The 23,381-nt window shown below is 43.4% G+C and overlaps 1 protein-coding gene and 1 pseudogene across 1 annotated transcript in view; both read right to left on the bottom strand.

The window, feature by feature from the left end:
* Nucleotides 1-503: 503 nt before the first annotated feature.
* ELK3 (ETS transcription factor ELK3) overlaps nucleotides 504-23,381 on the bottom strand; it is a 71,424-nt gene continuing 48,546 nt past the window's right edge. Inside the window, exons 2-5 of the mRNA XM_088453664.1 lie at nucleotides 23,009-23,217; nucleotides 9,568-10,380; nucleotides 2,828-2,950; nucleotides 504-1,851 (exon numbers count right to left, since the gene is read on the bottom strand). Of these exons, the coding sequence (XP_088309790.1) occupies nucleotides 1,753-1,851; nucleotides 2,828-2,950; nucleotides 9,568-10,380; nucleotides 23,009-23,215 (1,242 nt within the window). The 5' untranslated portion in view covers nucleotides 23,216-23,217 and the 3' untranslated portion in view covers nucleotides 504-1,752. The remainder of the gene's footprint in view (nucleotides 1,852-2,827; nucleotides 2,951-9,567; nucleotides 10,381-23,008; nucleotides 23,218-23,381) is intronic.
* On the bottom strand, nucleotides 17,785-17,903 carry LOC148538317 (5S ribosomal RNA; annotated as a pseudogene).

Here is a 23,381-nt window from a genome sequence, read left to right as displayed (position 1 = left end):
TTCAGATGGTGTATAAACTGTAGATGGAGGCTTAGGGCCAGGAGACTGATTTTCTGATCCTCTGGCCGGAGGCAGAAGCTAACCCTGGGCGTGCGCATTGTCCACTTCTTCCAAAGAAGTCTTTCACAAACATGAAAGACTTCTGCAATATGCCAGGGATATAACTTGCAGGAACAACGGTTACCGCAACTGCTGTCCCTGCGAGTGCCCCCTTTGTACATAGCAGGGATATTTTCATTTAAAATGAAAATACCCACTGTGATATGAAACCTTAATAATAGCAGCAGTTACGCAATTATGTAGACCCCCTAAGGGAGGTATTAAATCAAGTGAGGTAGAGAACATCACCAATTTAATTGATATATTGATTACAGAATAAGTACTTGTAATGTATGAACCAGTATCTAAATCACTTTATTTTGCTAATTTTTGGTTTATAATAATAATACAAGGACACAAATAATTTTGTAACTTGATATTACTCATAGGAAAAAAGTTTCATTTATTAGGTTATTTTAGAGAGAAATCCAGATTCTTGATCAATTTTCACATGGTAATTTATTTAAATTGCTATATAATTAGTAGATTTGACAGAAATATTGTTCTACTTTTCAATTTTGCTTCGCAACTATCGTTTCAAATGAATTGTCATTTGCATGGCAATAGCTTTTTATTTTACCAAAAATCCCAGAATGATTTTTGTAAACAAAGTTAAGATAATAGTTTATCATGACATTTATTTTTTTCTTATACATAGTTTTCCTTCCTAGGAATAAAATAAGTCCATAATTCAATATACATTAAAAAGCACTAAATATAAAAATTGCTGGAGTACATATTTTGGGATACAGGCTTAGAAGTTCTATCAGAGGTATTTCTTCCTAAAGGTTCCCCATGATGCAAAAAAAATATATATAAAACATTTACAAAACATTATGCAAAAGAAGGCACAGCCGGTTATAGTTTACATAAGCTCAAGTGCATAACATAGTGTTTGGGCAAGGAGGGGCTTTACGTCCTTTTCCGTTGAAATACTTAAGTCAGTCGGGGAATCAGTCTTAAAACAGTGCTCAACACTTTGGAAATACAAAACCTGTAATACATGGATAAGCCTTGTATACTGCTAGTAAACATATCAGCATCTTATGGAGACATGATATAAACAATAAAGGTGCAAACAGAACTTAGTAGATGCTCAAGTTTTTTATATAAAAACTTGTTTGTGTCAGGTTGTGATTATAGGCCTTACTGAAAAACTAAGTCAACTGGTCAGTAGCTGTAATTTTCGAAGCATGTTGTGTTTTGCATACTGTACAATATCCATATAAGCCACATTAACATGAGCTAAAGAATGACATCTTTCCACCAGTCTAGAAGGTGTTGATACAGGAGCAGAGCTGTGCCAGTAGGGCTTACTAGCCCAACAAGACAGACTGGCAATAATTGTTCAGCATACTAACTAGTCTACAAACAATGCAAGACCTGTTGACAATAAAAGAACCCAATTTACTATACACTTTTATCCCACTAATCTAATGAATAACATGCCTATTGTCCAGTACACAGACATACACATATAATCTGGCCGTTGCACAAATCACATTGAAATCTCCAATGCAAGTAACAAAGTAAGGTAAATGTTGCTGGCTGAAAATTCTGCTTCTCACACCGGCATCTCCAGGCCAGTCTGTAGGACATTTCAGAATTTATTAAAACAGTTAACCAACAAGTCCATATTGCGCTGAGACTCCATCAGGACTTTTGTGAGTTTGATGATAGTAGCACTGGAGATGATGCTCTGTCCAGTCCGGGAAGCTGCATGGGCAGGTGACTGTTCAGCAGGTTTGGAAACTTGAGGGGGAAATAAAAACAAAATGCAATAAGTTGTAACTGATATCAGAGGAAACATATGTCGCTATTTACTGTCACACCTGGCTACTGCATTATTTCTTCTATTCAATTTTGTAAGATGTAAATGTGAACATAAACTTCTTGTGTACCCCATCATGATATCACAGAACTCATACTGAAAGAGACATCCTGTGTCAGTTATTAGGATGTTTATAAACCGTTGAGTCAGCCATGTGTAGTGGATACATAACTTTAGTCGATAGTGAATTTGTCGACGGCATTGTATTGTAACTTTAAAGCATTAGTATAACTTTAAACATGATTGTTATTTTGCCATCTTATTCAAAGTGCTGTACGTAATATTACCACCGTGTCTGTATTATGCCATCTGCATTCTCCCGTCGTCCTATTCACTGTCAACAATATGGCTGCTTCCCCATGTGAGTGATGCTTTATGTCGCATGTCTGTTTATGTACTGGATAGAAACACACTTGTTTGTTCTCAATTGTAGTAATGCAGTATGTAGATGTTGAGAAGTAATGGTCTTTTATTCTGTAAATTTATTATTGATGCTAAATTTACTATTGTATCACTGTGTTTGTGGATTTACTTCCATGTTTATTGGTCACTGGTTGTTTAAGGGGTTGACTTTGCATAACCGTTGCTATTTAGAGATCATCGTATTTCTCTTTGCATTTAGACACCTTCACTTTACACCCAAACCCTCCACAATTAGCAGAATTCAAACTTCTCATATGCATTGAAGCAGCTACAGCTGATGTGCATAGAAAAGGTGGCTCCTGACTAAATTGGCTCTAGCTCCTGGAGGTGGGAACACCCTCAGAAGGGGTATATGTAGGAGCTGTTCTTAAATAGCAGGCTTGAAGAAAGTTGAAGAGATTATTTAAATCTTTTAATTGCAAACTCATAGGTAATATATAGTGTCAATTTTTAAGTTGTATTTTTCCCACCAACCTGGAATAATGTGTTTGGTCCTTGCAGCCTGGCAGGACTCAGTGGAGCTACAGGGCTTAGGCTGCTCCAGAAGTGGATGCTGGACAATAGGGGGCTTGGGGTTAACAGTAATCCATTGGGTGTCTGTGGAGACAAAAACCTGGTTTATATTGAACAAGTTCATACATAAGCTTACTATATATGCTATTACTGTAAATGCATACATATCAAGGCCCTACCCAGCAAACTGCCAGGTGCTGGGGATATTGTAGGTGTTTTTTGACACAAGCACAATTACAACCATTCTGATTAATTACTTGATGTACCAAGATGTGTGGTACATGTAGACTGGTTTAACTCTAGACTTTAAGTCCAATATCACTCTCAGATCTAGCTGAACAAAAGGTATGTATACATTTTAATAACCAGCTTTTTTTTCTTGAAGCTTCTTTACACAGGACTCTAGTCCTGGCTAGTCAAATCGGGTTTGGTAGCCCCAAACAAACTACACTTTGGGAATCCATCCATTTGAAGTAAAGTCTGTTGATAGTAGTTTGGTATTTTCTGTGATTTAATAATGAAAAAAACTCTAATTAGACATAAGTATATAATTGTACATTATTAAGTTTGGATAATTTAGGGCATTAAAACAATATCCATTGCTATGGTGACCAAATCTAAGAAGGAATATGGAAACATACTGTAGTGTGTGTATTGATAAGGTTACACACGCTTATATGCATTAACAGTACAGGCAGAACAAGCAAATACTGTAGCACTGATTAGTCATCTACAAGCATAATAAGTACTGCATTGGGATCACAGAAAACCAAGTAGCCACTAGGAGGAATGGAAAGCTAGGGGTAAATTTACTAATATGGGAGTTCTATTTAAGAAGTGATGCTGCCCATAGCAACCAAACAGATTCTACTTCTCATTTATCTACCACCATCTAGAAGATAATACCTGGAATCTGGTTGTTATGGGCAACATCACGTCTCAATAGAACTCCCATCTTAGTAAATTTACCCCCTAGACTCATTACCAGCTTGCTTACTGACTTGCTATATTTGCTCTGTAAATGTCAAATGACACTAACCATTCTAGTTTCTGTTTACCACTGATAACACATTCAAAATGTTATTTGTTGCTACTATTGTCCATGTCCACACCAAATGTGATCTGGCTGTTCAGCATTTGGTACTGAACCTAACAAGGCACATTTAGTATGTATGGTCAATCCACTGCCAGATGTTGTAATTGTCCAACTCATTCTACCATCTTTCCCAACTGACACTTGATGGCTCCCACTAGATTAAGTTTGTATGTCTATTTGGATCCATACACTCTGCTGTTTAAGCAGATAATTGGTCCTAGTTTGCTGTAAATTGCAATGTGTATGGGAACCTTTATTTGTGGGGAAAATGCATCTTGCATGTTAGAAGAATATTACTCAGCTTGTCTGTTCTAATGTTGGCTTTGCCCTTATAGCAGTCAACAGCAATAAGGCACTTTATGAAACAGATTTTGAATAATTGTATGTCTATTTTTAGTTATATTACACTGATGCCAAAATTACTTAAGCTAGTATAGAGACTGGAGTGTGGCTGTCTACTATGGAAGATTACCTGCAGCATTCTCTTCTACTGATTTAGAGGCGTACAAACTCAGAAATAAATGCCTTCACAGTAGGCCGCATATATATTGGGGAAGCCGACGGACGAAATCCCGACCATCGGCTTCCCGACTGTCTAATCCCGGCAAGGTACAAATAACAGGCGTCTGGATTTAGACCTACGCCTGTCATTAGACCTACGCTGGGAGCCCGACACCCGGCTTACCGATCAAAAGTAAAGCTGGGTGACGGGTGTGGACAGCCGCGTGGGGGGGGGGGGGGGACTTAGGGTTAGGCACCCCACAGGAGGTTGGGCTAGGGGAAAGGGGGGTTAGGAACCCCTGTAAAGGAGGGTTAGGGGGTAAAAATAGGTTAGTTAGTACTTACCTTACTAGCTTTGGGATCTTCATCCCTGCCAGGCTGCCGCTGTCGGGATTAGAACCGCCGACCATGCGGCCAGTGGTAAGTCATACTGATTCCATATATTGCTGCACTGCCCCCATCAGCACATTTGCACCAGCCCTATATCTGGTCCAAATATCTACTTATGCTCAACTGAATAGCCTGCGATTCCATTTATACACACTCGGAACATTTCTCACAGGTAAGAGGGAGTGTGGGGGGAGCATCTGACCTATGCCCCTGCCGGGGTCCCTCCAACAAGCCCAGGCCCTCTTGGTGCCCCTGGGTGTATCTGGGCGTTAGCATGTAGGATAAGTATTCTGTGGGCATGCAGATGGAATTGCTGGTGGTTATTCAGCGGTGAGCATACACATAGATCCGTCTTGTGTCAAATAGGTTAGGGCTGATGTGAATGCATGCTGATGGTAATGACAGTTACTTTCACAGGCCCATTACCTCTGAATATTGATGGATATCTGTATTTCCGAGCATAGCAAGCAACGTGTCCTCATCTACAGCTGACCTGTGTACAAGTCTGAATCAGACCCTGTGTGTGTCCAAGTATTTTTATAAAAATCCAGTTTTAACGCATGGGTTAATAAATGTAACAAAAATCATAAAAAATTAGATAATTCAGGGCAATTGTATAATTCACTGCAAGCTGCTTCTCTGGCTGACACTTCATGTATGTTATACATTTTTTTTTTTTTTTCAGTGCACATGAACTTATTATATATGTCTAATTATTAGAGCATTGTAAGAATTCTTATGGATGTTGAAGCTGTCAGGTTACCTTTAACATACCAAAGTGTTCCCCTGCAAATACAACTGTTTTGTTATTGTCTTAAGCACGCTTGCAATTCCACTAATATATTTTTATGTATTGGTCCATGAATGTGTGACTACAACATAATAGTTTTTCCAACGGACAAATCTATTAGGTATAAGTGTGCACATTAAAGTACAGATGGTTGGAAGGGGGGCACTGTGAAGGTTTTGTTTAGATTAGAAATGTCTGAGGATTTACCTAGCCCTGCCTCAGTTGCCATTATGACTAAAATCTGGTGGTGATCAAAGGAACCCCCCATTGTGTGCGCTCAGCATCTAGTGAAAGTCTCTGGTTGCTGTAATGACCGTAGCATTTTACAATAAGCACCATAGTACTGAGGCATAGCATAACTTGTTCTGTGCATGCCCAGGAAAGTAGATGCACACATGCCTTTTCAGATTGCGTGATTCTGGCACTTATGCCCGCTTAAGCCTGAAGAGGCTGGACGAGTGGGGGAAGGGGCATTCTAACATTGCAGGGTACAGTATGGGCATGTTCTCACAAAGAATGCAGATTGGCACAGAGATGCATATGTGACTGAGAATGCTGTCTTACATGCTGGTGGTCTAGAGCAAGTGATAATACAGCGGCAATGCCCTTTTTGTGGGGACACACAGGTAGGTGTAGAATGGTTCTACCTAGAGGCAGGTAGCTATAATCAGAGTACATGATGGTTTGAAAATATTTTATGAGGGCACAGGCTGGCATGTAACTAGTAACAATGTGTATGGCTCCCAGTTAATGAATGTGGCTCGCAAGTTTATAACTATAGTAGTGCTTTCTCCTGACTTTTTACATACAATAGTCAAAGCTTGGTCATAGCCACCTACAGTATAACTTGCATACTGCTGTAGGGTGGTGTCACATGAGAGTGCATAAAACGGCACTTTCCAGGTGTTATCGCAGAGCTTACTCATTCCCATGGTGACAGTTTGAAGTGACTGGCATATGCTCCTCTCCTGCATGCAGCCTCTTCAGTGGCTAATGGTCTCAGGGCCTGATTCAGCAGCGGACGCAGAGGCGGTATTTTATAGTTTGCAGAAAGAGTGATTGTTTGCTGTTTCTCATCCACCGAACTGCTCACGTACAGAGGAACGATTCGCAAAGTGAGTGACAGGCAGTCAGCATTTGGGGGTGGTAATGGGGCGGGGGGTATTTAAAAAAAAAACAAAAAAAAAACGCAAGCATCTGACAGTTTAAATGCTACTTCATGGGTGTGCATAAATTAGCCATTGTGAGCTTTTTCGCAGCATGAGAGCTCTCTGTGTCAGGAAAGCTGCAGTGTTTGCGGCTGGCCAGACTTGATTTACACGCTGCATGACTACCCAATGTATGTCGACAGTATTGATGTTTATGCTGTTGCATGTCAGATGGATAGGAGAAGGCAGCAGTGGGCGTCCCTATGCAAAGGTAAGCTTTGGAAGCATCAGCATATTTTTTGCAGCTGTGTTCCGTGCGGGGGATGTAGTTACTTTGTCGAAGATCTGGATGCCAGTATGGACGAAATCCTGGCGCCGGAATCCCGACATACGGCCACAATGCCGATGCCGGAATCCCGACACCGGGTGAGATGCCGATGCCAGAATCCCGCCAGCCGGCATCCCGATCATAAGTATAGCGCCACGGGTTAGCGGTTAGCCGCGGGTGGGAGGGTTAGTATACTTGCCTACCTCCTGTCTGCATCCCAGCCACCGGCAATCGGACAGTAAATATTGGAATTAGGGGGAGGGTAAGGTTTATGCCACGGCAAGAGTGGTAGGGGAAGGAGAGTATACTTACCTCCTGTCAGGATTGTGACCCTGTCAGGATGCTGGTGTTGAGATTCCAACCGCCAGGATCCTGAGCGCTAGCATCCCGTACCCAACCCCCGTACGGAATCACAGCTGCGGTAGCTTTAGCATACGCTGCTGAATCAGGCCCTCAGTCCTCAATCTTTCGTGATAAGGGGAGAAATGGTGTTCTCCCTTCATTACACTGTCCTGTTGGAACTATTAAGTACTTATGAGAACTGCACTTTATCCAGACCAGGGGTAGCCAACCTCAGTCCTCGAGAGCTACTAACAGTTAATGTTTTCCAGACCATCTAGCTGGTGCTCAGGTGTACTCATCACTCACTAACACATTTGAAAAGATCCACAGGTAGAGCTAATTATTTCACTTGCGATTCTGTGAGGAGACATGGAAAACATGCAATGTCGGTAGCTCTCGAGGAACAGGGTTGGCTACCCCTGATCCAGACTCTCCAACATGACCCCTACCAACAGGTATACAATGCTATGCTCCTGGAATTCTCACCCATTTGATGAATGCCATTATCTGTGTTGAACTTAGTTAATTGATGAGACAGGTGTTTCACCACAGGTGACTGCAATCATAAATTAAGTGGGATGTCCAGGAGCAGAGCATTTTCTACCTGATGGAAAGGGTCATGTTGGAGGGACAGTTTATCTAGTAGAATGAGAACAGAATTAAATAGCTTGTGACGCTATTCTTCCAAGATGCCACCATGTTTTACTTTTTATAGTTCTACGTAAATACTCAGGCAGTTATGCTAGACTCATAGTAACAAAAATGTATAATGGGGGAGGAAGTAAGTGGTGTGCTCCTGTCCATATGAATTATAACAACCACCATAGGCAGTGAATTATATAGGTAGTATCAGGGCTACCTTTCCCGTGAATGAATAATTGAAAACACTGGGAAACCATCAAAAGCATTGTATAAGACTAATTGCAGGTAATCTGCCTATGCAGTTTGATTTGGCAACAAAAATCACAATGGTCTTAGGGGGGTATTTAACAAAGCTGAGAGAGAAATAAAATTGTGAGAGAAAGTACTAACCAATCGGCTTCCAATTTACATTTTGCAGGCTGTGTTTAAAAAAATTATAGTTACGAGCTGATTGGTTGGTAATTTTATTTTTTACAATTTTCTCTGTCTCCCAGCTTTGATAAATACCACCCTTAGACCAGTGGTTCTCAAACTCTGTCCTCAGGACCTCAAACAGTTCTTGATTTCCAGATCACCCAGCCGGTGCACAGGTGTATTCATTACATGTGGTGCTAATTATTTCACTTGTGATTCTGGAAAATATGAACTGTTTGGGTTCCTGATGACAGACTTTGACAACCTACAGAATGTATGATTGTGCATACACACAGTCAGATAAACTTGACTATTTAAATAACTATCTTATGGTTATTGTTCAAATTGTCAAGTTTATGGCCCCCTCAAATCATGGTCGATGCACAGGCACAAATAGTGGATAACGATATCGACAATCGCCTGTATAAGCAGGCCAACTTGGTCGATATTGACCAGGTTAGCCTGTTAACTATAGGGACCCGCTACTGTTGATCGCGAGTCGTTATAGTAGTTGGGGGCTGCTGGATGTTCAATCCAGCACATGCAAGACTATCAGATAACGATCGTTATCTGACCGTCTATCAATATGACCGTGTGTACCCTCCATTAGAGACCATAACTTTCCAGACTCTGCCATTACAGTCCAGGTTTTAAGGATATCCACGCTTGAGGCCAGAAGCGTAAATCAAACTGACTGAGTTACTAATTAAGTCACTTGTGTTCAAGCAGAGATACCTTTAAAACCTGGACTGTAATGTTGGAGTTTGAGAAACTGCCTTAAACATAAACTGTTATTGTTAGTGGATCGATTTTTAGTTGTGAACAAGAAAATTCTTCTACATCGTAGGAAGTGGCCTCCTAATTCTAATAGCAATCACTGTGTTGTACAGAATACACGTGGAGGACCTGTAATACATAGTTGTCCATTTGATATTTCCCTATATGCATGTTGTGGCATATATTGTGCACGCCTGTTAATATTTCCAACCGTGACTGATAAATTAGTGTTTAACAAAGAGTGATATTATTTTCCAACAACTCCTCTTTTACCTGAGCAGTGAAGAAAGCTGGAGTCAGAGATCCTGAAGGAAGTGCTGGGCTGTTGAGGGCAATTGACCCAATATCACTACTGGAGAGGAGAAGAGGTGGAGAGCAGATTTCCAGGCCTTTAGGCTTCTTAGTTTTAGGAGGAAGATAGGACAACTTTGTTTTGGACCCTGCTGAGAGATTTAATGGTTCCATGGTGTCGGGGTACTCTAGGAACAGGCTTCTTTGTTCTGTTGTCAATGATAGATTAGGGGACAGAGATGGGGATCGTGAAGAGAGTGGCGAAGACGAAACACTTGCTGCATTTGATGAGATACGGGAAGACCCCTTAGCAGACAACGAGGATGCTATAAAGGCTGAAGCAGCCGCTGATTCTGATGTAGATGGCAGAGAAATTACAGGCTGGACAGTTTCTTTGTTCCTTCTGTTAGTAACAAACCTTATAACAGTCCTGACTTCCTCTATAGGACTCTTGACTTCTGGCTTTTCCTCCTCTTCCACTTCCTGATAGTCCTCTTCATCTTGCGTACTTTCACTTTTGATAACCCTGTAGCTATCTGTCTGGTGTTGTAGTGAATTAATAGTAAATGAAGAATACAACCCTGAGTGGATGTATTCATTGCGGCTAGTGCCTTTCAGTGCTGATAAGGTTTGCTTGTGCCTCTCGTGGAGATCACTGGGGATCTTGCAATCACTGTCCTGCAGCAATAGGCTCTCCCTGCTCACTTCCACAGCATGGGCATCCATTTTCAGGATTTCTGGAAATGACACAAACTTGTAGACAAACTTCTGCCCAATAACTTTCTTGATAATGTTCTGAAAGGAAAATACAAATAATTAAATAGAGAATAGATTTCATAGCTGGTCTAAACAAACCTTGTTTCGTAGTTACCACTCCTAAAATTATTTACACAATAAAAATGTTTTATTATTATTTGTTTTGTGAACTTTTAAGAAAAAACAATTAAATAGGCAAAAATAAGTCATAACACATTGATGAGAGGGTTTTTAGGACACATCCGGACAGACAAGTGTCATCTCCCCCACAAATTGGCAAAGAAAATACATTGTGGCTAGGGAGGAAGAGGTGGTATGGAGATGTGGGGCCAGGAATCGCTATGCGAGAGGCTGCCTTTAACTCTGTTTGGGTATAGGGCTTAAAAATGAACCCAGCTCCCCCATCTTGGCACCAATAGACCCTTTTTCATATTGTGTGACCTCTTAGTAGTGATCGTTTGGTGATCAATGATATCACTAGACAATAACCCCTACAATACATTAATCAGTATGAAGCCCAGGCTTCCCCCATATCCTGGCCTCAATAAAGTGATGGGCACCCTTATTTCAAAGATGGGAGTCCCCTCTTTCAAATTGCGTGGCATCACAGTTGTTATAGTCTGGCGATCAAACAATATAACCCTCTTATGCAGAAATAATAATACACTCAGGTTAGGGGGAGGACACTAAGGGCCGTTTTCAATTAGGTGCGAAAAGTTGCATTTGGTGAAAAGCGTTCGCATAGCGAAGTTAATGCAGCATTTGCAGTCTTGATGCGATCTTTTAGTGTACTTAATGCGCATTCCCACTTTTTGCCCTATCCAATTGCAAAACACGAAAAAATAAATGTGATAATTGCTCATGGCGAAACTAGCGAAGAGTACAGCACATTTTGGGGAAATCAGTCTGTACCCCATGAAAAGCCTAACTGACACTGGAAATCAATATAGAAGTGTATTAATAGCCCTAATAAAAGTTCTTAAATTGAGTCAAATGGCTGTTATATGTATATTTGTATAAGTGTGGAAAAGTGATATAAAGCAATGTCTTTTGGAATAAATTACTGTAGTTAAATTGGGGGTATATTAAAATAAGTGCTAGTATATTTTTGTGGCTATAAAGTGCAATTTTTAAAAAATGTTAAATACACCTACTGCAACCACCTGCAATCCTAAAAACCTCTGTCCCATCCATACAGCCCCCCAAATACCTGACCCAGTACTTTATATTCATTTTCCAACACTTTTTATATTTTCACCGCAAAAATGACATGTCATTATTAGGGGGAATTAAACTCATTTTAATTTATTTTCACCTACTTCGTCATTAGGGGGGTGTCCAAATGGTTCTGAACCAAGTCCCCATATTTTTAGCCAAAAATAGAGATTTTGCACATTTTATCACCTGCTCCGAGATGGTGAAAAGTGTTTGCTGGTTTCTGGCTATGGAGTTTTTGCACATGCAAACAGTCCGGCAATGGATAGTGCGATACGCAGGTACGCGCGAAAAGTTTGCACAAGCGAACTCTCTTCGCCAAACGTGACTTTTCGCGCCTAATTGTATACGGCCCTAAATGTCTGATCTCCCCCATCTTGGCAACTACACACTTGGGACTACTCTTGTTTCAGTAAGGGGAGTCTCCTCTATCAAACAATCTTCCCCTTAGTGTGGGGTGTAGTTACATAGGTAAATATACTGTACTAATTCTTTGTTGCCTTGAAAAAAAACAGCATTGAAACGCTAAAGCTCTACAGGGAACCTGACAAAGTGGTGGTTTCCCAGGAATTCCACCTTTAATCCTTTTGCTGCTCAGCCTATATTGTCACATTTTGGGCGGTGAACATTCAGACATCAAGATTAGCAATTAATTATACAGTACCCACACACCTCACAGCTTGTTCTTTTTGTTTTTAAATAAGCCCAAGTTAGAAAATAGCATTAGTTTGCCTATGCTTATTTCTCCTCACATGACAATCTACCAAAAGAAAGAGTTTTATTTTTCTTATTTGAATTTGCAAGACAGTGAACGGAAACCAAATGTACGTATGTACTGTATTTATTTTTTCTAGCCACCAACAAGAAATACTTTATTCCTCCGGCAGCATTAATCCACCATAGCAAAACAGTAAAAAGCCAAATTCTACAAGTAGGTTTTTATAAAATGTGCTTAAAAATTTTAATGCATTTTTAAGGGATTATTAGCACCCCAGGCATGCATATGGTCATTTTATTTTTAACATTGTATGTGATTGCCATATAGACAATTTTTGCTTGTGTTTTACATTCCCTGAGGAACATTGTTGTGTTGATTTAAACTGAAGGGCTGTATACGTCTACATACACTGAATATAGCGCTTACACCAATAGAATATACGGAAACACAGATAATGTTTGATGGTGATGAGAGTAATATTTTGTAATACACAGTGCATTGAACCCTTGTATCCAGGAATGGGTATGAAATACCGCTGTATGTCAGCAGCAGCCCGACAGGAGCATAGTGCGACGTAGCGGAAGCCCGACAGCGCTCGAAATCCCGATCGTGGATAGGTAAGTATCCACTAACCTAACCCCTCTAACCCTCCTTAGGGGTGCCTAACCCTAACCACCCCCTTCCCCGCTACCTAAACCTAAGTCCCCCGGTGAGGTGCCTAACCCTAACCCTCCCGGCCGGGTGCCTAACCCTAAGTCCCCCCCGGGAGCCCTAAACCTAACCCCCCCGCGGCTGTCCGCTCGCGGCGCCCGGCATCACTACGATCGTGATGCCGGTCTCCCGGCGTCTGGAAAATGCGGGCGTCTACATCTAGACGCCCAGCATTTCACCCTTGCCGGGATAAGACAGTCGGGAAGTCGGCTGCGGGTATATAGGCATTCGGCTTCCCGATTGCTTCCCTTCTATCCATGTGGTCAGTAGGAATTTCCAAGCTAACCTGTGTTCAACGTCGAAAGCCTACAAACCTACTATTCAAGCATCAGAACTAACTGTTACAGTGCAGCAGCTGGCTCCTTGTCACTGCGGAGAAGCTGGCATTTTGGTGTCACTTGTGGAAGGTTGACACCCGGGTGGGGTCCACACCCTGTTTGTGATACAGAACACCTTCAGATGTCTCACAATACAAAAACAATTTCTCAGGCACTATTAATTTATCTAAAAATAATTTAAAAAACAATTGTTTACTTTCTGATATGGGAATAAATATGTATGTCTGTTGTTACCCTTTCGTTAATTCTGGATTAATTTAAACAAGAATATTAGAAAATGGGATTTTGGTACTTACCGCTAAATCCTTTTCTCTGATTCCACAGGGGACACTGGAGGTGCTTACGCTGGGGGTATAGAGGCGTGGATAGCTGAGACTAGCACTAATTAATTCCAAAGTGTGAAGCTCCTCCCCCTCTATTCCCCACCAGCCCTCAGTTTAGAAAATGAAGACCGAGAGGAGATGGAGAACAATAGGAGTGAAAAGGAGAAATATCACACAACAACAAAACCATACAACATACGGAACTAACTGGCAGGCGAAGAGCGCTGAGTTGGGCGTCCAGTGTCCCCTGTGGAATCAGAGAAAAGGATTTACCGGTAAGTACCAAAAATCCCATTTTCTCTTTCATCCACTAGGGGACACTGGAGGTGCTTACGCTGGGGACGTCCCAAAGTTTTCCCTACGGGCGGGAGCGCTCTGAGGAAACCTGCAGAACAAGGCGGCCAAAACTTGATGCTGAAGCCGCAAACGTATCAAATCTGTAAAACTTCACAAACGTGTGAACAGAAGACCAAGTGGTCTCACAACACAATTACAAGGTGGAGGCACCTCTACCGGCCGCCCGCGACGCACCCACAGAACCTGTGGAAGGAGCCGAAAAAGACCAAGGAGGCCGACTCATTGTTGACATAAGCCTGACGGATAGTCAGTATAAACCAACGAGCCAACGTCTGTTTTGGAAGCTGGCCAAGCCCTCCGAACAGCATCAGAGGACAGAAAGAGACAGAAAGAGCCTCCGGTCTGCGGAGGGACGCCGTCCAAGAAACATGTGAAAAGCTCGAACAACCACCAGGGTAGAAGGAACACCTGAATCCTCTACGAAAGAAGGCACCACAATAGGTTGGTTTATGTGGAAAGCCGACACCACCTTAGGAAGGAAAGCGGCTACTGTCCTGAGTTCCGCCCCACCCTCATGAAACACAAGGTAAGGAAGCTTATAGGACAGAACCCCCAATTCCGAGGCTGTGAGCCGAAGCCCAAAGTGAGGAGTACTGTCTTCCAAGACAAAAACTTAATATCAACCTCCTCCAAGGGTTCAAACATGGAAGACTGAAAAGACCAGAGTACCAAGATCAAATAACAGGGTGCTATTGGAGGCGCAAAAGGAGGCTGCACACGCAAGACCCCCTGAAGGAACGTCTGCACACAGGAATGAGAGCCAATTTTCCTTGAAAGAAAATGGTAAGAGCAGAAACCTGCCCCTTTTACAGTTCCAAGGTGAAGGCCAGAATCTAATCCCGTCTGGAGAAGAAACAAAAACAGGGATAATCGATAAGTCCTAGACGGAAGGCCCCGACCGGAACACCATGAAATATAAGATCGCCAGATGCTATGATAATGCGCAGCCGAAACAGGCTTTCTGGCGCGAAGCATGGTGGGAATAATAGAGTCTGGGATGCCTCTGCATCTTAAAATATTGGTCTCAAGAGCCACCCCATCAACACAGCTGTGCTAAGTTGGGGTGTGCGAAAAGACCCTGCAACAGAAGGTCCGGGTGAAGAGGAAGGGGCTACAGCTAGTCTGCCAAGATGGACCGAAGGTCCGAAAACCAACTACACCAAGGCCATTTCGTAGCCACGAGAATGAGTGAGGCCGACTCGTGTTTTATTCTTAGTATACGAGGAAGAAGTGTAATCGGAGGAAACCGGTAACGAAGTTGTAAGTCCACGGCACTGTCAGAGCGTTGACCGCCTCCGCTTGCGGATCCAGAGTCCGTGACACGTATACCGGGAGCTGATGATTTAATCGAGACGCTATAAGATCCGCCCGAGAATGACCCCCAGCACCGTACTAGGGCCTGAAACACGTCTAGGTGAAGCTTCCATCCCCCGGGATGGATATCCTGACAACTCAGGTAATCTGCTTCCCAGTTGTCCACTCTCGGGAAGAAAACTGCCGACAGGATCTCCGACTGACTCTCAGCCCACCTGAGAATCTGAGTTACTTCTCGCATGGCCATGCAACTACGAGTCCCGCCCAGGTGGTTGATGTATGCAACGGCTGTCGCATTGTCTGACTGAACTCTTACCAGAAGAGACGTCAGAACTGTGTTGCTTCTATGAGAGCATTGGAAAACGCTCTGAGTTCCAACACCTTTATGGGCCACCGTTCTTCCAGAGGAGGCCAACGACCCTGAAATTGATAGTCAAGGACCACTGCTAAGAGATTGCCGGATTGCGATCACCAGAGGAGAGCTACCCTGGTCGCCGGGTTCAAACGGATCAGTCTATTCGAATTATACTGCCTCGAAGGCAGCTATCATCTTCCCCAAAAGACGCCAAGAAGCATGGACACCTCCATTGGTCTGAGAATGAACTGAACTAGCAACCGGATATCCCGGGCTCTGTCTTCCGGAAGGAAAATCCTCTGTGATGCCGTATCCAGAATTATCCCCAGAAACAGAAGTCTCTGGGAAGGAATGAGATTTGTCCAACCGTGCTGTGATTAGAGTATGATACAGTAAGTCAGTGAGGTGTGGTCCAAGAGAAGGAATTCTGATGGAGCTTTCATTAATAGGTCGTCCAAATAAGGAATTATGTTCAGTCCTGATGACCGAAGATGAGCAATCATAACTGACATAATCTTGGTGAAAATTTGTGGAACAGAGGATAATCTGAATGGCAAGGCCCGAAACTGATAGTGATTTGCAATATGGCAAAGCGCAGGAAGGCCCGATGCGGTTCCCAAATTGGAACATGAAGATAGGCATCTTTGATATCCAGGGATATCAGGAACTCCGTTGGTTCTAAGCTTGCTATGACAGACTGAAGAGACTCCATTTTAAAACGATACATCTTCAGGTACCAGTTTAAGGACTTGAAGTTTAAGATGGGTCTGACCGAACCATCCGGTTTGGGCACTACAAAAAGGTTTGAGTAAAAACCCCATCTTGATGAACTGGAACTATCACAGCCGATACTATTCGAGACAGGCTAGTCTCTTGTAGAACCTTCCGTAGGTATTTGCAGACTCGTAGTGACGAACTGAGCTGGAGGGGAGAATTTAAAGTTTATTTGGTACCTCAGGGAAAGCAGTTTGCGAATCCATGGGTCTGAAGAGGTTTGGTTTCATACTTGTTGAAAATTCTATAAGCGAGCTCCCACCACAGGAGACTCCAGGTGGGACGGAAGACAGTCATGCCACCTGTTGCTCAGCTGGCATCGGTTCCTATCTACGTGCAACTGTATGTAGTAGACCTCTACCATCCCTTGTCTGAGTGGGAGCACCTCGGGATCTACCATGAAAGGTCTGTGGTGCACTAAAGGACTGAAACGAGCGTCCTCTGTAAGTTCACCTGGGAACCAGAGCCGTTGAAGGGAGGAAGGAAGACTTACCCCCAGTGGCCCAAGATATCCATCTAATGCCGGCCCAAAAAGCATGTCACCAGTGTACATTCTGCGTCGGCCTGCCAAGAACGCAACCAGGTAACGTTGGCCTGCCAAGACTTTGCGGCCAGAAATAGCATAAGCGGATATTGAACTGACTGATATACTTGGATGCTTCTCTTGGATAAACTGCAAACTCACGGATGTGTTCTGCTAGTAGATCCAAACCCGAAATGAACTGATCAGTCCAGCAAACCACAGCCTGGTTAACCCAGGCGGTAATAAGCGTAGGTCTAAACTGAGCTCCTGCTGCAGTATAAATACACCTTAGCTTTGACTCCAACTTAAGATCAGAAGGGTCCTTCAGCAATGTAGCCCCCCATACTGGAAGCGTAGCCTTTTTTGAGAGACGGGAAACAGACGCATCAACAGGGTAGGGGGTTTCCCACTTTTCCATCATAGATGACGGAAAATAGCTGGACTGGAACCGACAAGGAATTTTGGAACCTCTTATCCTGATGTTTCCAGGCCACTGAAAACTGCTGTTGAAGTTGTTTTGAGAACGGGAAAACTGACTACCTTTTTGGTGGTTCAGTGAATAACACACACTCCTGGAAAGCAGGAACAATATCCTCAGGTACATTAAGGACCCGCCTGCCGCCAGAATAAGAGGTTCCACCCCCGTGGAGGTAGACCGTTTTGACCGACATCATTCAAAACTTCCTGTAATTCACCTTCCTCGGTATCCTCATGTGCGAGGAGTACCTCTTACGAATCCTCTGATTGGAGGACGGTTATAAGAGGACGCTTCTGAGTAGGAAGTGAAGGCAATAGTAGCAGTGGTACCCATTTTAAGTCTACAGCACCTGGTATTCCCAGGCGGTCTCCCATCCAAGTACTAACCAGACCTGACCCTGCTTAGCTTCCAAGATCAGACGAGATCGGGTGTGTTCAGGGTGGTGTGGCCATAGGCTGACCTGTACCAGGCTGCCTAGAGACTTGGTTAACCCTGCCACCCAGGGGGGATGAGACTTACGAGCCTCCTTAATTCTGTCATAACACCTACCATGTCAGCAGCCCATGGAGGGGTGGGTGAGTTAGTAATGTCCATAACTAAACAAGCATCACCTAACGTGGAGCCCATAAAATGTGGCTTGGTCTGTTTGTTGCTACACTTGGAACAAACAAACGTCTTTTGAGAAGCCTTAGACATTTAAACATCACCCACACAGACAGTGCAGAAATAAGGAGACAGTATACTTGTACAGATGCAGACAGTATACAGAGACAGAAGGCTGATTAAGAGAGAAGACACCCTCCCATAGCAATAAATTCCCTGCTCTTTACTAAATGCACCCCAGTAGCTCTCACAGCCCTCTTTGTGAAGAATCCTGTAGTCTAGGGATGCCTGGAGCAAGAAAATCCAGCCTTCTGTTACATATGCTGCACACCTCCTGAATCAGGGAGAGATGCAGTTATTCATTGAAGAAAACGGCAGGCACGCTGTTTTACACAGCTGTCTGCCGCGTGTAGAGGAGAGAGCGCGCGCGCTGGCTAGGCTCCGCCCCCTTCTACATGCCCTAAAGGCTCCCATTATGGTTGCTATTAGCGGCATTACCTTCCCCCTCCCCGCCACACTGTCGGGCTTATGCGGGGAATGCTAGAGCCGGGAGCCGCGCTGAAGCGCTATTCTAATAACAGACACAGCTTATTAAGCTGTGTCAGCGCCGGGCAGCGTGTAGGGAGCCGGGGAATGCGCAGCTGTTACTCACTGCGTGTCCCTGAAGTCTCTCTCTCCATGCAGCAAAGCCTTCTCTTCTTTAGCTTCATGCTGTGTGAAGGCTTGCTGGGGCGATAAGGAGCTGTCAGGTGCTTTTAGAATAAGCCCTGTGCACTCCTTCCTGATTTTTATTTTCATATTAGAAAACCAGGGCGCCCAGTACCCGGACCCCACCTTTGATATAGGTGGCGAAGGGTACCTGTAGTGTAAAAGATGCATAAAAAATAAATAAATAAAATTAAATGTATTGCTGGAGCACAGCCTGTAGTGACCAGCTCCTTAGACACATTTTCTAAACTGAGGGCTGGTGGGGAATAGAGGGGGAGGAGCTTCACACTTTTGAATTAATTAGTGCCAGCTCCAGCTATCCACGCCTCTATACCCCCAGCGTAAGCACCTCCAGTGTCCCCTAGTGGATGAAAGAGAAAAGATATAGTGGAATATTCCACTCTAGGGAGCGCATTTGATATCAACCATCATACCATTTATCAAGGATAACTAATTTATTAAAACCATAAGCATAGATAAAATTACTATACACTTACATTTATGTAGCCACTACTTCTCTTCAACCCTTCAAATATTTACTGTATTAGTCTAGTCCTTAGTAGTAGATATTAGTCGGACAGAGCTTCCAGGAATTATGTGAATTGGGATTTCAGTTTATAGGTGTATGTGAAAAGTTTTCTCCGCTGGATACTTTATGCAGGGGAGAGCGCTGTTCCTGCATGCGATATACTCTACCCTTGTCAATTATGTTAATAAGAGGGAGAGCGCCTGCTCTATTTCATAAACACCCGGCGCTAGGCTCAACCTCTCTTGAGTCTTTGCCGAGTTACCGCAGTTGTAATTAGGGTTTATACGGGGGATGATTTTATTCTTACCCCGATGCCATGTGTCCTTATGAAGTGCGGGAACAATGTAACTCGGCCAACATCCACGTTACTTTTTCCACAGTCCTGCAAAGCTCCCCAATCACAAGTGGGTACAATAGGTGAAATCCAAGCACCAGTATTAGTGGGTGTTTGCGCGTTTCTCCGTCGACAGTACATATGACTGTCATCAGAAGATAAAACGTTCTTATAATTTGAACACTATTTAAACCCGCCTGGTCCAATCAGTTTCTTTTGTCAGATGTCTTGTAGAGTCCATACCATGGGGCAGATGGAGCGGAAGCTCCAGGTCCCCTGAGGAAAATAGGCCCACAGGATTCTCTGCAGTAGACCACTCACACAGAGCAGTGGTGCTGCGGAACTAGAATCAAGGATCTCACCGAGATGGTGGCTCCAACAGTATCAGGCAGTGCACCCGCCTCCCGTCTGCCTGCTGCACACCGCCACCAATGTACAGAGTCTAACATGCTGTGGATGGTCCCTCCTCCTACAGGCTGCTTACAGTTCTTAGCTGCACTGTAGCGTGTAGGCACAGGCTGACGTCCACATAATAGTCCCTTCCATCCCCAGCACTAGGCACACCCCCTTCCTGCTTCTACTGTATACCCAGCTGCCTCCCTCACTTCTACTCCTCCCATCCTCAGGCAACCCCCTCCTTCCTCTCTGTTATTCCTGAGACTGACCCTCTACTTCTCTTCTCCATGTTCCACCTCTGCAGCTTCTTGAGTCGTCACCAGAGAGACAGTGAAAGGTCAGTGCCTGTGGAAGGTATGTCGCTATGTTGTAATGTTATAGGAGAGGGTTAGTGCAGTAATAAAGGTATGTAGTGTGATGCTGTGTGAGGCGATAGTGAGTGTAGTAATATAGTATAGTGATGCAGTGTGGGCAGAGGAGTAGCGTGGGACAATGACACCCGTAGAGAGTGCATGTCCTGAACTGTGCCAGTGGGGTATAGCCAGCTGAAGTGAAGAGAAAAGCAGCAAACCGTGACAGTATCACACTGGGGTATGGAGCCACACTGGGGAATAGAATGCTTCTGTGATCTGACATTAAGGGGTAGCTCCTTTGGCACTGCTTTATTTATGTATAGCACCTAGGATCTGACTTTTATCTAATTTAAATCATTGTTATCAGTCAGTAGAGGAGATTGTATTATATATTCTGATCATTTAACTTAAACTGACAGAACACATGTGCTAGAGTGAAATTACACAGGGTGCACAGCTTATAACTGCGATCACTGCCCCAAGCAGCTAACACTGGAGTGGGAACACCTATAGGAAGTTCCCTTCTCAGCTATGCTCCTACTTTGCAAATTTACATTGCGCCTATATTAATGTAAGTACTATTAATCATGTCCTGTCTACCATCATTATTATTATTTCAGATCTCCTAATATTTTTTAAAAGACCTTTCAAATAACACTTAGTGGTCATGCCTGGAAACACCTCCATACTTTTAATAGCAAAGCAGTGACTCTTTTTAAACTCATACCTTATAATTGAAGTTTAGGATTTTACCTCAGATGTGTAACTATTAAGTCCATTGAAGCACAATGAATGAATGAATGAGAAGAGAAGGAGGGAGGGGATCAAAGGAGAGGGGAGGTGTCAGAGGCCAATGGCAAAGCCAATCATAGAGGGCCAGTGACAGAAGCCAATAAAAAAAAGGAGAGGGGAGGGGTGGTTGCAGAAGCCATTAAGAAAAAGAGAGAAGTGGGGTGGTTTCAGAAGCCAATAAGGAGAGGAGAGGGGTGGTGACAGAAGCCAATAAGAAAGGAGTGGACAGGTAAAGAGCCGATCAGAGGGTAGAGAGGGGAGTGAATGTAATCAATCTGACAGGAAAGGGGAGGTGACAAGATGATCACAGAGGAGGGGGGGGCCGTAGTGGAGGCAATCTGGTCAGCTTGAGGGAGCATGAAATGTAGAAACAGATCTCAGATCTGTAACTTATTTAGGATATAGAGCAAACAAACCGAGATAAAACTAACAGGCGGCCGTCATACTGTGCAACGCCCCATGAATTCTGGAACTCTGGATGGCGCCCTCTGTCCATTTTGGCGTACGGAGCTCATGCTTAACTGGAACCACCCTCACTATACCCCTGAGTGTGGGGAAGTAGTATAGTGATGTTGTATGGGAAGTGGTAGTGTAGTAATGTATTGTGGTGCATCAGTATGGGGAGATAGTATAGTGATGCAGTGTGGGAAGGTAGTGAGTGTAGTTATGTAATGTAATGCAGTGTGGTGAGGTTGTATAGTGATGTAGTATGGAGAGCAGTAGTGCAATTCTGTATTGTTATGATGTAGTGGTGGAAGGAATTGTTGTGATAGTGTGTGAAGGTAGTTTAGTCATGTAGTAGAGTGATGTGGTGTAGTGTAGAGATGTAGTGTAAGGAAGTGGTAGTGCAGTTCTGTAGCATGGGGAGGTAGTGTGGCCATGTAGTACAGAGGTGTAGTGTAGCGATGTAGTGTAAGGCAGAGGTAGTGCAGTTATGTAGAGTCAGGTTGTAGTAGTGATAGTGTGGGGAAGTAGCATAGTCCTATACAGTAGTGTAGGGAGGTAGCATAGGGATGTAGTAGAGTGATTTATTACAGGGACGTAGTGTAGGTCTCTTAATGATCTAGTGTGATTAGGTAGTTTAGTGATATAGTGCAGAGGTGTAGTGTGGGTAAATAGCATAAAGATGTAGTGTTGGAAAGTAGTTTGTGGAAGTGTAGTGTAGAGAGGTTGCGCAGTGATATAGCGCAGGGATGTAGTACAGTGATATAGTGTGGGGAGGTAGCGTGGTGATGTATATGGAAGGTAGTGCAGAGATGTAGTGTGGATAGGTAGTGATAGTGTGTAGATGTAGTGCAGTGATATGAGGGAATTAGTGTGCGGAGGTTGTGTAGTGATATAGCGCAGGGATGTGGTGCAGTGATATAGTGCAGGAAGGTAGCGTAGTGATGTAGTATATGGAAGGTAGTGCAGAGATACAGTGTGGCGATGTAGTGCAGTGATATTGTGAGGGGAGGTAGTGTTGAGAGTTAGTTAGCGCTGATTACACCTCCTGCGGCGGCACACAATAGGCCTTTCATAAATTTCAGCTCCAGGCCCATGTGGTCCTTAATCTGGCACTGCCTTGGCGGGTCAGAGCAGATTTGGCAGCACACGGAGGAGTAACAGCATCAGGCATGTGTTCTTAATGGTTTAGCTCATTAGTGTAATGTAGACTTGTTGTTTAAGAAGTGTGTCATAGTAAAGTTTAGGCATGAACATTGTTTTATGATAAGACTTAGATTGCCAAAAACAGTGTTAATATTGTACTCCTACAGTGGATGAGAGTTTTTAGTACCTTCCTAGAGTAGAAGCTAATGACAGTAATAAAGGAATACCCCATTCTTTTCTTAGCATAAGTACTCACCTTATCATAATAATATCTGAGGGCGCGGCTCAATTTGTCATAGTTCATGTTAGTTTTATTCTTCCGCAGTCCCCATAGCTTGGCCACCTCTTCAGCTTTGAGCAGCTTGAATTCCCCATCATTAGATGTCCAGCAGATAAGATGCTCATGTTTCTGATCAAGGAGCAATTGCAACAGAAACTGCCACAGAGTAATTGCACTCTCCATACCTAGAAGACAGAAATCATGTCATTATACAGCCAGCAGGATCTATATAGCACACAAATAGAATAAATTAAGCATGCATTTTTTTTTATGTTTTATTAAGACATTACAAACTGCAACAAACTCATGACAGTACAAAATGATAAAGGTGATCAAGCACCTAGAAACA

The sequence above is a fragment of the Taudactylus pleione genome, unplaced genomic scaffold (assembly GCF_031769625.1).
Source record: "Taudactylus pleione unplaced genomic scaffold, aTauple2 ptg000040l, whole genome shotgun sequence".
Lineage (NCBI taxonomy): Eukaryota > Metazoa > Chordata > Amphibia > Anura > Myobatrachidae > Taudactylus > Taudactylus pleione.
The sequence above is the reverse complement of the archived record's forward strand: the minus strand, read 5'-3'. Positions and strand labels throughout refer to the sequence as shown.